This window comes from Myotis nattereri (genome assembly GCF_964212035.1).
Source record: "Myotis nattereri genome assembly, chromosome: X".
NCBI lineage: Eukaryota > Metazoa > Chordata > Mammalia > Chiroptera > Vespertilionidae > Myotis > Myotis nattereri.
Window position 1 is genome coordinate 11,217,044 of NC_138078.1, and position 14,423 is coordinate 11,231,466.

Genomic DNA, 14,423 nt, shown 5'->3' on the forward strand with positions numbered 1-14,423 from the left:
CCTTGTGGTTAACCTGGCTCCAGGAGGCCTATAGACACCATTAGTCATTGCCAGTTCTAAGGTTTCTATAACAATTACTGGAGCAGGGGGTGCTTGTATCAGAGCTGTTTTATTCCAGGGACCTGAAGATTTTTCTACACCACCACCACCACCTTCCCCTTTTTCCCAATTATCACCTGGATCTTCTCTTTTTTCACTGTCATCTTCTTCCTCTTCACTTATTTGCATCACCTGAACTGTGAGGCTTCTGTAGTCAAACTTTTTTTTTTTTAAATCTATTTTTATTGATTTCAGAGAGGAAGGGAGAGAGAGAGAGAGAGAGAGAGATAGAAACATCAATGATGAGAGAGAATCATTGATGAGCTGCCTCCTGCATGCCCCACAACCCAGGCATATGCCCTGACCAGAAGTCGAACTGTGACCTCCTGGTTCATAGGTCAACATTCAACTACTGAGCCACACCAGCCAGACTAGTCAACCTCTTTTTTGCTCAAATTCTTTCCACTCATCTTCATCCTTCCTCATGGTGGCAGCCCCAGGGCCCACAGCCCCACCCCCCCCCACCCCCGCCAGGCGCTCTCTGTCCGGTTGCTTCGCTCCTTCTTCTTGTTTTCCCTCTAATCAAAGGAATTGTCTAGGCTCTGCTCCTCCCTTTAGGCCATGGCCTTGGCCTTCTCCACCTGGATGGGTGGGGCTGGTGGTGGGTGCAGACCGTGGGACTCCAATAATGGTAATAATTTGAATGAGGCCATAGTTACACATATGCTCATCAAGCCTGCTTTATGATTGTAAAAATGAAAAACCATGTAATTGTGCAACAATAAAGGATTGGTTGAATGAAATCATAGCTACTGTGGATTATTAGGAGTTAAAAATCAGGTTGTTAAAGCTATTTAATCACCCATGGGAAAGGGTTACAAAATATTAGGTACCTTCCGATCTCATTTGTATGTTTTTTTTTTTTAATGTGTATATGTGTAGCCAAAATATATCACTAGGAGGTGATACACTGGCTTATTAACAAGGGTTTATGTGGGCTGTATACTTGTAGAATATTTCCATTTTAAATTTTCGATTTATCTTTAGTTTCCAGAATTTCTACATAGAACATGTTTATTTTTTAAGTAGATTTTTTCTTGATTTCAGAGAGGAAGGGAGAGGGAGAGAGAGATAGAAATATCAATGATGAGAGAGAATCATGATCAGCTGCCTCCTGCACACCCCCCACTGGGGATGGAGCCTGCAACCTGGGCCTATGCCCTTGACCAGAATCACACCTGGGACCCTTCAGTCTGCAGGCTGATGCTCTATCCACTGAGCCAAACAAGCTAGGGCTGGAACATGTTTCTTTTATAATGAAAAAAGATGGTAGTTTTAAAATGCTTTCTGGAAGAATTTCATTTTAGCTATTTGGTAAAGTCCATGATTGCCTCTACCCTGTATTTGCGCAATTCCAATTTTAGTTTAGTAGAGGTTGGCAAGTTTCTTAAGATTGGCAGGATTTATGACAGTTCAGCCAGTTCTGCAGAACTGTTAACTAGACCCGGAGGATTATCCCCTCTTCCACCCCGTGTACAAAGAGTTTTATTGAGCTGTTAAGACCATGTAGTCATTGAACAGGACTGGACATGAAGCAATACAGGCCCCAGGAACTGGGGTGACCTGTGAGAGCTCCCTCCTGGGACTTCCACTTGCACGGGCCTGGGGATCGGCCAGTGTGTTTGCTGGTGTTTGTACTTTAAAGGTTCTCAGGTCAAAGGCTGTGGCTGCAGTGTGTTCAGGGAACATGCTCAGGCCTCCCCACCAGGGGTCCCTTATAACAAGTGATGTCCAGAAGCCTCTGGATAGAGACCTCAGGGACTTGTTGCAGAGGGGTGTGTGTGGGGGTGCTCTGGGGAGTGTCACTGCTGCCCCCTCAGGCCTATCCAGGCATTTCCATGCAATCACCCCAAAGTACCAGTCTCAGAGTCACTAAAGCCTGGCTGTGATGTGAGTGATATGGAGGCCACAGAAACTGCAGTCAGGGGTGCCCTACAAAATCAAAGAGCTATATTTTCCAAAAGCAGTTTTCACAGCACTTAAAAAAATTTACAAGAAAAGGTACAAAAATCATCCCTGGCCGGTGTGACTGTGGTTGAGCATTGACCCATGCACCAAGAGGCCCCCAGTTTGATTCCTGGTCAGGGCACATGCCCAGGTTGTAGGCTCAGTCCCTAGTAGGGAATGTAGCTGATCAATGATTCTCTCAGGATTTCATCAGTGTTTCTATCTCTCTCTTCTTCTCCCTTCTTTTCTCTCTAAAAATCAATAAAAACATATTTTTTTTTTTAAAAAAAAAGGAAATCCAAGGGTGGTGCCTGGTCATACTGTTAAACAAATAAACAATAAAAAGTATAAAAATCATATTTATTAGGACACATGTTAAATAAGGGCATTGTTTCCTGTTAATGTATGTATGTACAGGGCAGTTACAGTGGCCCCCGTTCCTCCACTACCCACAGTGTCACCTATACATGTACAGGTACAAGCACATACATGCGCCATCCACAGATACGCTGGCACCAGGACCTGTACTCACAGCTTGAGGACTTTGCCCCTGACCGTGGGCCACCGTCCTCCATGGAGATGTCGCTCAGCTCACTGGGGTCACTGCCCCATGCCTCCTGTTCTCCTGCCTCTATCCACCCTCCATCTATACCTCAGGTCTAAAATGTCCTCGTCTGAATCCAAGTTCCTGCTGTCGTGTGAGCCGAGTGCTGCCAGTGCCTTCCTCTTGGGCCAGAGCCCACACTTCTTCTTCATGAGCAAGTGTGAGCTTCCAAACACGGGCCAGTCTGCAGTCCCAGAAGGCGAGTCACCCAGGAGGCATTATGCCCACAGTGGAGAGCAGTGGGGAGAAACCTGCAAAGGGCAGGCCTTTCTTGGGGCCAGTGGTGAGGCCGGTCCCCTTCTCCCTCTCACCCTCCAGTTCCCCTTTCCACGCCATATCCCTGCCTTCCAAGCTCAGTGCCCACGTGCTCTGTAGCTAACTCTGGTGGGTGAAGTCGCCCCGTGGGAGAGCAAGGTGGACCTGGGTTCCCCCTCCCTGTCCCCTTCCGTGCTGCAGCTCCCAGAGGTCATGGGCAAGGCCCCAACTGTGGGCCACCGTGGGCTCTGGTCTTTGTGAGGATAAAGTTTTCTCATACCTGCAGGTGACCCTCTGGCAGACAAAGGGTCCCACTGGTGCTCCTGGGTGGCGCCAGCTGGCCTCTGGACAGAGCAGTGGGGAGGCAGGCCGGCTCTGTGCGGGGCCACCCCTCGGTCCGTAGCTGGCTGAGGGTTCCCTCTGCCCCTCTGGCCCTGTGTGACCAGGGCTGGGGCCACCACCTTCTGGCACAGTGGCTCTGGCCTGGGCACACTCCCCAGCCTAGCATGGTGGGAACCCCCTCCTTGAATTTCTGAACCGCTCAGGGACTCCTTGTCCTTTTTGGCCAAAACCTTCCAGATCTCCAGCTTGATGCTGTTGTCACTGTCCACGGAACTGATGTCAGACTGAGAGATGGGGCTGGCGGCTGATTGGTGAAGGTCATGGGCCTCCGCCTCGCTGGAGAACAGATGCCCTTCCCAGGCTCTTTAACCTGATGGGAAGGCCAGGAATGTGCTCAAGGGCCAGGCCTAGCCCTGCACAGCTTTGTTCTCTCTGTGGGGCTGTACAAGCTGCTGGAAGGTTTCCTCAGTGGGTCCTCCCTGCTGTCCCTTTTGGACTTTGACAGGCGGCTTTTCAACAAGGGCGGGCTTCTGTCCTTCCAGCCTCTCTGGAGGCCACCCACTGACCCAGGGCCCATGTCTTCATGCACCTTCCTGCACACAGCTCTGGGGTCCCAACACCTACAAGGCTTCTTGAGCTTCCACTTGGACCGTAACAAGTCCTTAATGGCGGTGTCCAGATCCTCGCCGATGTCCAGTGAGCTACTCCTGTCCTAGGAGCTCTCCTTCTCGTCCACACTCCTCGCCTCCACAACCTTCCCGTGGCCCAGTGACATGCTGCCCCCTCGTGTCCAGGGCCACATGCTCATCACCCAGCCCGACAGTCCTGCAGGGGACAGGCTACCTCCTGGCCTGCCCTCCCTTTCAGGTGCCTCGCTGGCTTTTCCTTGGCCAGGCTGTGCTTTTCTCTGGCCGAGGGCAGCATCTGGGGCACCCTCCTTTGCTACCTCTCTTGTTTTCTTGGGTATGGACGGCCACAGGGTGTTGCCGCCTCCTCTGCATTGCCCTTTGCAGCTCAGTGACAGGTCCAGTGTTTTAGAGACAGGGGCCTTGGGGCCACAAGCCTGCCCGTTGGGGCCAGGCAAGGCCAGTGGGCTGTGTGAGGACTGTGGGCAGGTGTCCCTCCTGGACTGTGCTTTTAGTGCCCAAAACATCCGGATCTCCTGCTCTAGGCTGTCGTCACTGTCCATGGAGCTGCTGTCACCTTCTGAGAAGGCACATTTGGGGACAAGGTAGCGGGCTGGCAGACAGAGGTCTGTCACCACCCTCCCCAGGGGTCGCAGGATCATTTTGGAAATGTCCCGGATCCCTTCAGTGCACATCAGCTCCGCAGACATGTCTGCCCGACACAAGGACCAGTCCACAAACTTGCTCTTGGCTGCTGTTTCCTGGGGCTACAAGGGCTTTGGCTTCTTTCTTTCTTTCTTTCTTTTCATATATATTTTATTGATTTTTTACAGAGGAGAAGGGAGAGGGATAGAGAGTCAGAAACATCCATGAGAGAGATCGATCAGCTGCCTCCTGCACGCCCCCCACTGGGGATGTGCCCGCAACCAAGGTACATGCCCTTGACCAGAATCGAACCTGGGACCCTTGAGTCCGCAGGCCAATACTCTATCCACTGAGCCAAACAGGTTCGGCAGGCTTTGGCTTCTTTCAGAGGCTTGGAGGATGGTCAGGCTCAAGGCCACCCAGGCCAAGGTCCACAGCCTTCGAGGCCAATGGCTTCCACTTGCCTGGCATTTTCCTGGGGGTTTCGGGCAAGGCAATTTTTGTGGCATGGCTCGTGCTATGGATAGGAAGGCCAGGCTGCTCCTCCTTGGGCAGGGTTTTCTGCTGTGGGTCCTCCTCACCTCCTTCCTCTTCTCCAGCCAGTACAGTTGGATGACCTCCTCCAAGGGGTCGTCACTGCCTGAGCCCCAGGCTCTTGTGGCCTTGTAGATTTTTGTGAGTGAAGAACTTAACAAAGAAAGAAACTGCAAGCTGTAGTGATGAGTGCAAAGGCCACTGAGCACCTGCCCCCATTACCCCTACCATCCATATTTGCCATTGGACAGTCCACTTTGGTTTGGCCTGGTTGTTCAATTAACAACCTTTGTCTAAGTACTAGAGTGATACAGATTCTGTCTCTTTATTTAGTAGCACTTGGTGGCCCCCAATGGTAGTTAACTATTGACTATGAATATAGTAGTCACCCCTTAACTCGGCTGAGTACCCAGCTAACTCATTCTTAAAGCACACCTGGAAGACGGAAGTTTCTAAAAGTTGCTTTACTAATGAAGACAGCAAGGCACCAAGAGGTTAAAAGATTGGCATATTTATCAAATTCTAGTATAGTGCTTGTATGGGTCAGGCACTATTCTAAGTGCTTGGCAAATTTTAAACCATATATGCTTCATAACAACCCTATAACATGAATATTGCCATTATGATCCTTTTGAAAATGAGGAAAACCAGGCACAGAGAGGTTAGGCAACTTGACCAAGGTCACACAGCGAAGAATTGAACCTGGATTTGAGACCAGGTGGGCTGGTTCTAGAGTCCATGTGCTATGCTGCCTCTCCCAAAGCCTGCTCTTAGGTTTCCAAAGGCTGCTCCTGTTTGGGGACCAGCCACAGAAAACGACTGACAGAAACTTTATGCAGGAGTAATCAGCCATGATCTGCATGATGGGAGAACAAGGGCAGACTTAGAAGGATGTGTGATGTGAAGCAATCGTTGATCCGATGAAAGCCAGCCCAGAGTGATAACCCACAGATAGAAGGAAATCTTTGCCTTCGCTCTTGTTGGGGCATGCAGAAGAGGTCAAAGGCAGCACTAATCCTGAAATACAGATCTGGTGGCTCAGCTGACATTCTCTCGGCTTGAGCACACCCATATTTCAAGAGCAAAGAGTTGGGAATCCATTTTCCCACACTTCTACATTGGCAAATAGAAAGAGATGCTCATACCCACCATTATTCTCACACTTGACCATGGATTCAGGAGACCTGTGTTTCCATGAAAACACTATGGCACCTCTTTCAATGAACTTCCCTTGGGGTTCTGTCATGAGTCAGTATATCTTGTCTTCCATGTTTACAAAATACATTGCTAATGTTAAAATCCTTTTTTGATATCTCATTGTTCCTAGGACAAAGATCTAAGTCCTCAATGTGGTCTAAAAGGACCAAGATGATCCACCGCCAACCCTGATTCCATTTCTCAAAAGCGGCTTTGATCTGGGACTGTACTGGGCCTGCCCTCCTCCTGTCCAACCCCACCCCCACCCTGGTTAGTCAGTGCAGCTCAGTGGTCAGATCGGATCTGAAAGGTTTTTCTTCAGCCTTTCCTGACTGCTCCCAGCTTTCCACAACCCTCTTTACATTGGAAATGTATTCATTATATGTGTAATTATATGTGTAATTTATCCATTCAAAACCTGCTGGAGCTCCTGGTGCTGGGGACTCGAGAAGTCCAAGACCCTTCTCTGTCTGCAGTAAAACGTACGGGCAGATCTGGAACACACCTAGCCCCGCTCCTGGAGCCGCGGCTGACCTCTATGCGGACATCGTAAAACCCCCACCCCCACCCGGATCCGCGCCTGGACATTTAGATAAAGACCTGAGCTTAGGATTCCTGCCACCAGTTCCTGCTATCATTTTCCCCGAGCACCTTTTAAAACGTGGAGCCCAAATCTGAACCCAGTACCTAGGTGCAATACCGCTGGCACACGATTAGCACGTTGACCTGGGAACTCCTCTGAAGAGACCCTAGAGTTGTTTTTGTGTTTCTTGTGCTGTCACCATCAGCCGCGTCATTCTGTTAGCTCACGTTGAGTGTGTGAATCAATAACTAGAGCCAAAAGGCTTTCCCCATTGACTTCTGAGTATTACATGGGAAATCGATTTTTGGGTCCTAGTCAAGTAGACAGGGCAGCATTTTACAACTGTTAAAGCACGGTCTCTTTAAAAACCGGTTAGCGGCAGAACCATTTATAGAAACCAGATGATCCGACTTTTGGCCCGACCATGTTGCTAATTTTTATCATCACGTGTATTGAGCGAAGGCGGCACCGGCAGGACTGGACGCACGATAGGACTGGCTTGCACGATTTCCAATCGTACGGGGCTAATCTGTGGTTTTAAATCCAAGAAGGCGCTTTTCCCGCGTGTCCGGGAGGCGGGGCCCCACTTCCCAACGCAGGCGCCCTCGGGTCACGGTTCCGCGCCCGCCCGCCAAGGGGTGACCCCATAGCCCTCAGCTACGCCCCCTTCTGGCACAGACACCCAATGGGCGACTGCAGCCCTCTCCTGTGGGCGGGGAATTCCCTGAGCTCTGTCCTGGTTGGTCCACGGGCCCGGCGAGGAGTATGACGTATCACCGCCTCCATTACTCCGCGCAGCGGCTAAGGCGTGGCTTCCGCTCCGGGCGCTTGAAGGAGACTCGGAGACACCTGGGTCGCTCTGCTTGCGTCGCTGGCCCTGTCACTACCCTCAGTCCATGAGGAAGATGCTCGCCGCCGTCTCCCGCGTGCTGTCGGGCGCTGCCCAGAAGCCGGTGAGTTGGCGTGAGCCGCCCGGTATATTGCGCGAGCGGGGCGGAGGCTGGAGGACCCGGAGAGCGGGCCGGGCCTCTGCCCGCGGTGCGGCTGTAACTATGGCTCCGCGGAGTGCTTCTGGAGCCGCGAGCCTTTGTTTGGGCTCCAGGCGATGCGTTCCTGTCCTGGCCTGGGGAGGAGCGGCTGTTGGATCCCCGGCGCCGACCGGGTGGGGGTGGGGGCTTTACGATGGCCGCATGGAGGTCAGCCGCGGCTCCGGGCGCGGGGCTAGGTGTGCCCCAGATCTGCCCATGCGTTTTATTGCAGACAGAGAAGGGAAGGGGGTCTTGGACTTCTCGAGTCTCCAGTTGACCACCCTTCCCGGTCCACTCATTTAAAAAAATGTTTTTAATTGTTGGTAGTATTACATCTGTCCCCCTCCCCAGCCTCCCCTCCTACTTACCGGCCCCGCTGTAATAGTCTTCCTAATTACATTCCTCTTGACCCAGAGGCCGTGTAGAATGTTAAGAGCATGGAATCCGGAGACTGAGTGGCTCCTTCGACACCATCCTCACCATTTACTAGCCCTGCGACCTTGGGCAAGGTGTTTTTATTTTTAATCCTCTCCGAGGATATGTGTCTATTTATTTTACAGGAAGAGGAAGGGAGAGAAACATTTATGTGAGAGAGTTGAACCAGCTGCCTCCTGCACGCTCCCTCCTGGGGACCGAGCCCGAAACCTGGGCATGTGCCCTGACTTGGAATGAAACCGGGAACTCTTGGCTCATGGGTCGACGCTCAACCACTGAGCCACACCGGCTGGGCTGAATTGAGTTTTGAGTTGCAGTAACCTGTTTTCTGGATAGAACAAGAGTGGAATGCAGCTTCATTCCGTCAGAAATTCTTGTTGAGAGAAGACTATTGTAGTGGTAATGGATTCCCCACGTATAACATTACTTTTTCTTTCATTTAATTGTTTTAATGAGGATAAGAAAGTGAAAGAGTTAATGCTCCTTACTTTGATCCACCCCCCTTTTTGGCTATTTTGGGTATTTTTCCTGTTGCTGCATATGTGGCACAGAGGAAAATATTGTTAAACAACTAGGTATTAACCCTCGATTGTGTGTCTGTGGCCTGAAACCCCTGTTTAATAGTTCCCCCTTTTTGCAGCAGAGCAAATCCACTAACCAATGTTTCTGTAAGCTGTAATAATTGATGTGTTCCCAGAGTGCTCAGTGCACTTTGGGCTCTTGGTTCTAGTGTGCTCATTCATCATCAGGTTTCAGTTGTGTTAACACAGGCTGCTTAGAGGGTTCAATGTGTTGGTTTTAGAATCATCATAGACCTATACTTCGTTTTTAAACTTAAGTACCTGTCATTTCATATTTGAATGAGGTTGAGAGTTATCAAAGTTTTTATTTCACAGAAGATTGTTTCATTTACAATTTTTATTGTCTTATTGTTTGTAGTATTTATGACTCCTTTTGTGAGACTTTTTTTGGTGTGAGATCTTTACTACCAGTATTTTTTTTATTGACTTTTTAAATAGTAGGTAAAATGTTTCACTTATACTGGTAGAGTCTGGAATTTTAAAAATATTTTCTCTCTCACTTGAATGGTTGCTCCTCAGGGGAGACCTGCAGCCAAGCTATCCCTCCCAATTCTTTTTTTTTTAATTTTTATTTATTGATGAGGGAGGAGAGAGAAACATTGATGTGACATTAATCAGCTGTCCCCCCCCCCCCTCCCCCAGGATGGAGCCCACAATCTGGGCATATGCCCTGACCAGGAATTGAGCCCATGACCTTCTGGTGCATGGGATGACCCTCAGCCAACTGAGCCACACCAACCCTCCCAATTCTTGATCACTGCACTATGGGTGTGAGACCTGCCTGTTCTGTGTCTCTACCCCTCCTACCAGTCTTGATGTGGCTTCTTTATATTCTTCACTGGGGGCCCAGTAGCCGGCAGTTGGACATCTCCCCCAGGGGTCCTTAGCGCCACCGCCGCCACCACCACCACCACCACCACCACCACCACCACCACCTCCACCTCCACCTCCACCACCACCACCACCACCACCACCGCTGTGCTCGCCAGCCTTGAGCCTCACCAGCCTTGAGCCGGGCTTCTGGCTGAGTGGTGCTCCCCCTATGGGAGTGCGCTAACCACCAGGGGGAAGCTCCTATGTTGAGCTTCTGACCCCTGGTGGTCAGTCCGCATCATAGCGACTGGACTGGTCCTTCCACTGTTGGGTCTATTTGCATATTAGCCTTTTATTATATAGGATTATGGGGCTTCTGATAACCTAGTCTTCAGGTGGTTCTCAGTGTTCTATAATTTAATTGTAATTTTGATATGATCGTGGGAGGAGGTGAGCATAGCATTTACCTACTCCCCTAACTTTACTGGAAATCCCAAATATTTTTTTTAACTGCTAAAATTAACACATCTGTTTTGTGATTGCCAAATATAACCTTTTGTCTGTCACCTTACCCCTCTCAGCTCCATTTCTCCCCACATTTCTCAATTTTCTTCATTTATTCTTAGGTATTTTAATGGACTTTCTCTACTTCTAACTCAACTGAAGCATTTGTTTCTAGTATTTAAGCTTTTTTCTCTCCAGCAACATCATTGCCTTTACTTGTTGGTTTTATTAGATAATGGTATGTTGCTAGGTAAAGAGATAAGAATAGTTTTCTGCCTGTAGGCTTGTACACTTGGAGGTACATTTATCAGTTAATCTTAACCCCTCACCAAGATGAAGTCCAGTATTAGAAGTTGGATGACTATGAACATATCAAAAGTACTTTAAAAAAATTTTTTTTATTTCAGAGAGGAAGAAAGAGAGAGATAGAAACATCAATGATGAGAGAGAATCATTGATTGGCTGCCTCCTGCACATCCCCTCCCCCACTGGGTGTGGAGCCCACAACCCAGGCATGTGCCCTTGACCAAGATGGAACCTGGGACCCTTCAGTCTGCAGGCCGACGCTCCATACACTGAGCCAAACCGGCTAGGGCAGCCATGGGCAAACTGCAGCCCGTTTGAAATGAATAAAACTAAAAAAAAAAACAAAAAGACCGTACCCTTTTATGTAATGATGTTTACTTTGAATTTATATTAGTTCACACAAACACTCCATCCATGCTTTTGTTCCAGCCCTCCGGTCCAGTTTAAGAACCCATTGTGGCCCTGGAGTCAAAAAGTTTGCCCACCCCTGGGCTAGGGCCAAAAGTACTTTTTGTGGCATCTGAAGATTGTGCTTCAAGTCTCTATGAAAAGAAGTCATGTTGGTTTACACATCAGTGTGTGAAAATGTGGCAGAGTGTGGCTAAAATAGTCCGATAATGCTAATTAGTTCAATATTTATGGTCTAACCTGTACCTAAGCCATCACATAGAATATTTTTGCTGCAAGTAGGTATGTTCAGTTATAAGAATGAAAAGCTTTTTACCCCACCAAGCGGTGACAGCCACTCAAACATCAAGAAGGGAACACTTGTAGAGAACATCTCTCCCTTGTGGGGCTTCAGGAGGAACCTACCCAAGATATAATCTGTTTACGTTATAAAACAACCCTCAAGTCCATTGTTTTTAAGTCAGGGAGTGCTAAGTACCATTTCTTTTGTCCTATACATTTCTCACTAATATATTTCTCATACTTTGAGTACTCTGAAATATTTTTCTTGTAGATCCATTTCATAGAAAAGTGGTTTGCCTGAAATAGATTGAATCATAGTTTTATTTGAAAAATGATTCTTAAAGTGAAGCTTAAGCTTGCTCAGTATATCTGGTTATGACTAAAGTAGCATAAACAAAGCGCACAGATTATCTAGTCTTTTCAACTTGGCCTTTGACTTCATTATATCCTCATTGTAATTTCTTTGAAAACAAAGTGATTAAGTGGATTGGTTTGGTTTTTGCCCCCATTTTCTTTCTGCTGTTTGTCTTCAGATAGGGGTACAATCCTGTTTCATTGGCCAAAGTATGGATTCATTTGGAAGACAAGATCTCAGTGGAGTGCAGAGAAGGGAGATAAGCCAGTGAATATATTGGGGCTTATTCAAGTGCCAGGACTGCATCCTGCAAACGGATTAATAATAGTAATGACTTTAAAATTAACTGAGAATAAAAATACTGATATATTTGTATATTTTGGTCTTTTAGGCAAGCAGAGTGCTGGTGGCATCCCGTAATTTTGCAAATGATGCTACATTTGAAATTAAGGTAAGAGGTGTTTTCCTTGTGTTAACTTTTCTGCAGGTCCCCTTTGATATACAGTTTTACCCTGGGAACAGAGCATTTGATATTTTTGCTTTTTACCATTTTCTTTCAAGTGTTTTAGAATCAAAGGTTCAGAGACATTTAGCAAAAATTTACACTTCTTACTTAGCAGCTTGCTGTGTTTGGGGTAGAAAGAAGGGCAAGCTGAAAAAAATTAAAGACTCCAAAGTTTAGAATGTGATTTGGTAAAACTTGTGAGTGAGAAGATTCTTTGAATACTTCTTTGAAAGTTTGTCTTTCAACCTATAACTCATTTGACTTCAAGGGGTTTACAGTGAAAGTCATCTTAGAAAGATTTCCTTCCTCCAGTACCCCATCCCATTACATAGTGAACTTTATGATATAAGGGGCCAGAAGCAATATGCAGCATTTCTGATATGTCCCTGTGGGTTTTTGAGATAAATATTATTTGTGATGGAGTTAGATCTCAGAATGGGGCTGGCAGTGTTTACATTGTAGTAACTGGAAGACAACTGATTCCATTTCAGAAGTGTGACCTTCACCGGCTGGAAGAGGGCCCTCCTGTCACCACAGTGCTCACCAGGGAGGATGGGCTCAGATACTACAGGATGATGCAGACTGTCCGCCGAATGGAGTTAAAGGCAGATCAGCTGTATAAACAGAAAATTATTCGTGGTTTCTGTCACTTGTGTGATGGTCAGGTGAGTGATAGTTTTGTAAATAAAGTTGTGTTATTTAGGAATTTAAGTGTGGCTTCTACTTGGTGGCTATTACTCTGCCTTATACATTGGGAGGATTCCAGGCTGGTATTGTACAATAAAAGTGAAAATGCTGAGTGAGACCTGCTATGCAGCTTATGCTAAAGAATCTATTCATGCATTACATGGCTGGTTTCCTATGCCTTTATGGTATTGTGATCACCTGCATTGGATATACTTTTGGGGTAAAGGGTTTTACCAAGGACTACAAATTTAAATGCCTACAGGGACCAGCTAGGTAGAATAAATGAGTGAAGAAAGCTAGCTATACAAGACAGTGTGACAAGGACTGGTGGTGAACTGGAATAGACAAGTTCCCTGCAGGTCCCACTTGCAGGGGATGTCATGACTTGGTTCCAGCCAGTTGGTGCCATATGGAAATACGGGGCTAATGCTTCCTATTCATTTCTTCAACACTCGACAGAAGACTTGATTTTCTTGTGAGATTCCTTCTATTTTAATGTTGACAGCTGATTCGGGATTTCTTTTTAAATCACCTTACAGCCCAAAGAAAACATACATCTGTGGATTGGCAGTTTATGGCTTCTGCTTGGGCCTTACCCTCCACTCTGTTTCTGATGATAGAGCTACTTTCTGTGGTTATTAATAAAGAGTTCAGTTAGGTTATTGTTTCATATTAGTCTACGAAACCTTTTATCTAGAACTGTGTATTGTATTGATTAATTGATGCTTCTTCCTTTAATGCAGGAAGCTTGTTGTGTGGGCATGGAAGCTGGCATAAATCCCACAGACCATCTGATCACAGCCTATCGGGCTCATGGCTTTACCTTTACTCGTGGGCTTTCTGTACGAGAAATTCTCGCAGAGCTTACAGGTTTGCTATTAATTTACAAAAAGGGGAAATTAATGAATTCAGTTTTTAAATCTCTCCTATTAAGATGCTAACTCCCACCCTAGTTTATTTGGTTCAGTGGATAGAGCGTCAGCTTGCAGACTAAGGGGTCCCGGATTCGATTCTGGTCAAGGGCACATGTCTGGGTTGTGGGCTTGATCCCCAATAGGGGTGTGTAGGAGGCAGCCAATCAATGATTCTCTCTCATCATTGATGTTTCCATTTGTTTCTCCCTCTCCCTTCCTCTCTGAAATCAATTAAAAAATGTTAAAAAAAGATGCTAACTCCTTATGAGTTAATATTAAAATGTTGAATTAAAAAAATACAAACATTTTATCCCTTTTGAGTAAACTGACCATTTTTGAGGTCATCTGAGCCTTCAGGTTAAAGTTTAAAAAGATGAGCTCTATGAAATCAGAATTGTGTTTATTATCACTGTGACATGCCAGCAGAAATCTAGCAGTCACTGAGTAGAAGCATTTCATGGTAAACAGTGTAAATTCTAGGAATCTCCTTAGTATTTCCTTTTGTCTTTGTCCCCCTTGGGTCTTGAACTATTTAGTGTGCCAGTGTAGGAGAAATCAAATGTTTGTAACTGCCAAAGAAAAACAACAAACCAGCCCTAACATCTGAGGGGAACTCGTTGATGATAGAGCTGGAAGGTTAGGACCTGGGGCTAGTCTGACCTTTATTATAAAAGGACCTGGAGAAAAGGAGGAATATATGTTTGCACAGAGGGGCAGGTGCTTATACAACTTAATTGGCCTCTAGAGTTCTAATGGATGGGCCTCTTAAGTAA

General features: G+C 47.0%; 1 protein-coding gene and 2 pseudogenes across 4 annotated transcripts in view; 1 reads left to right on the forward strand and 2 right to left on the reverse strand.

The window, feature by feature from the left end:
• Positions 1-228, reverse strand: part of LOC308511107 (protein CDV3 homolog) — a 367-nt pseudogene extending 139 nt beyond the window's left edge. Inside the window, exon 1 of the transcript in view lies at positions 1-228. This exon is cut by the window's left edge and continues 139 nt beyond it. The product of the transcript in view is annotated as a protein CDV3 homolog (transcript).
• PDHA1 (pyruvate dehydrogenase E1 subunit alpha 1) overlaps positions 1-14,423 on the forward strand; it is a 313,772-nt gene that overhangs the window by 290,495 nt on the left and 8,854 nt on the right. Inside the window, exons 1-4 of one of the 2 annotated variants that reach the window (XM_081081168.1) lie at positions 7,633-7,785; positions 11,936-11,995; positions 12,541-12,714; positions 13,480-13,606. In XM_081081168.1, the coding sequence (XP_080937294.1) occupies positions 7,729-7,785; positions 11,936-11,995; positions 12,541-12,714; positions 13,480-13,606 (418 nt within the window). In that variant the 5' untranslated portion in view covers positions 7,633-7,728. Of the gene's footprint in view, positions 1-7,632; positions 7,786-11,935; positions 11,996-12,540; positions 12,715-13,479; positions 13,607-14,423 lie in introns of those variants that run through there. The other variant, XM_081081169.1, reaches the window with a different exon arrangement.
• Positions 1,407-5,287, reverse strand: LOC308511108 (protein phosphatase 1 regulatory subunit 26-like; annotated as a pseudogene). Its single transcript has 4 exons — positions 5,281-5,287; positions 3,186-4,585; positions 2,699-2,834; positions 1,407-1,485 (listed from the first exon to the last, which is right to left on the reverse strand). The product of its transcript is annotated as a protein phosphatase 1 regulatory subunit 26-like (transcript).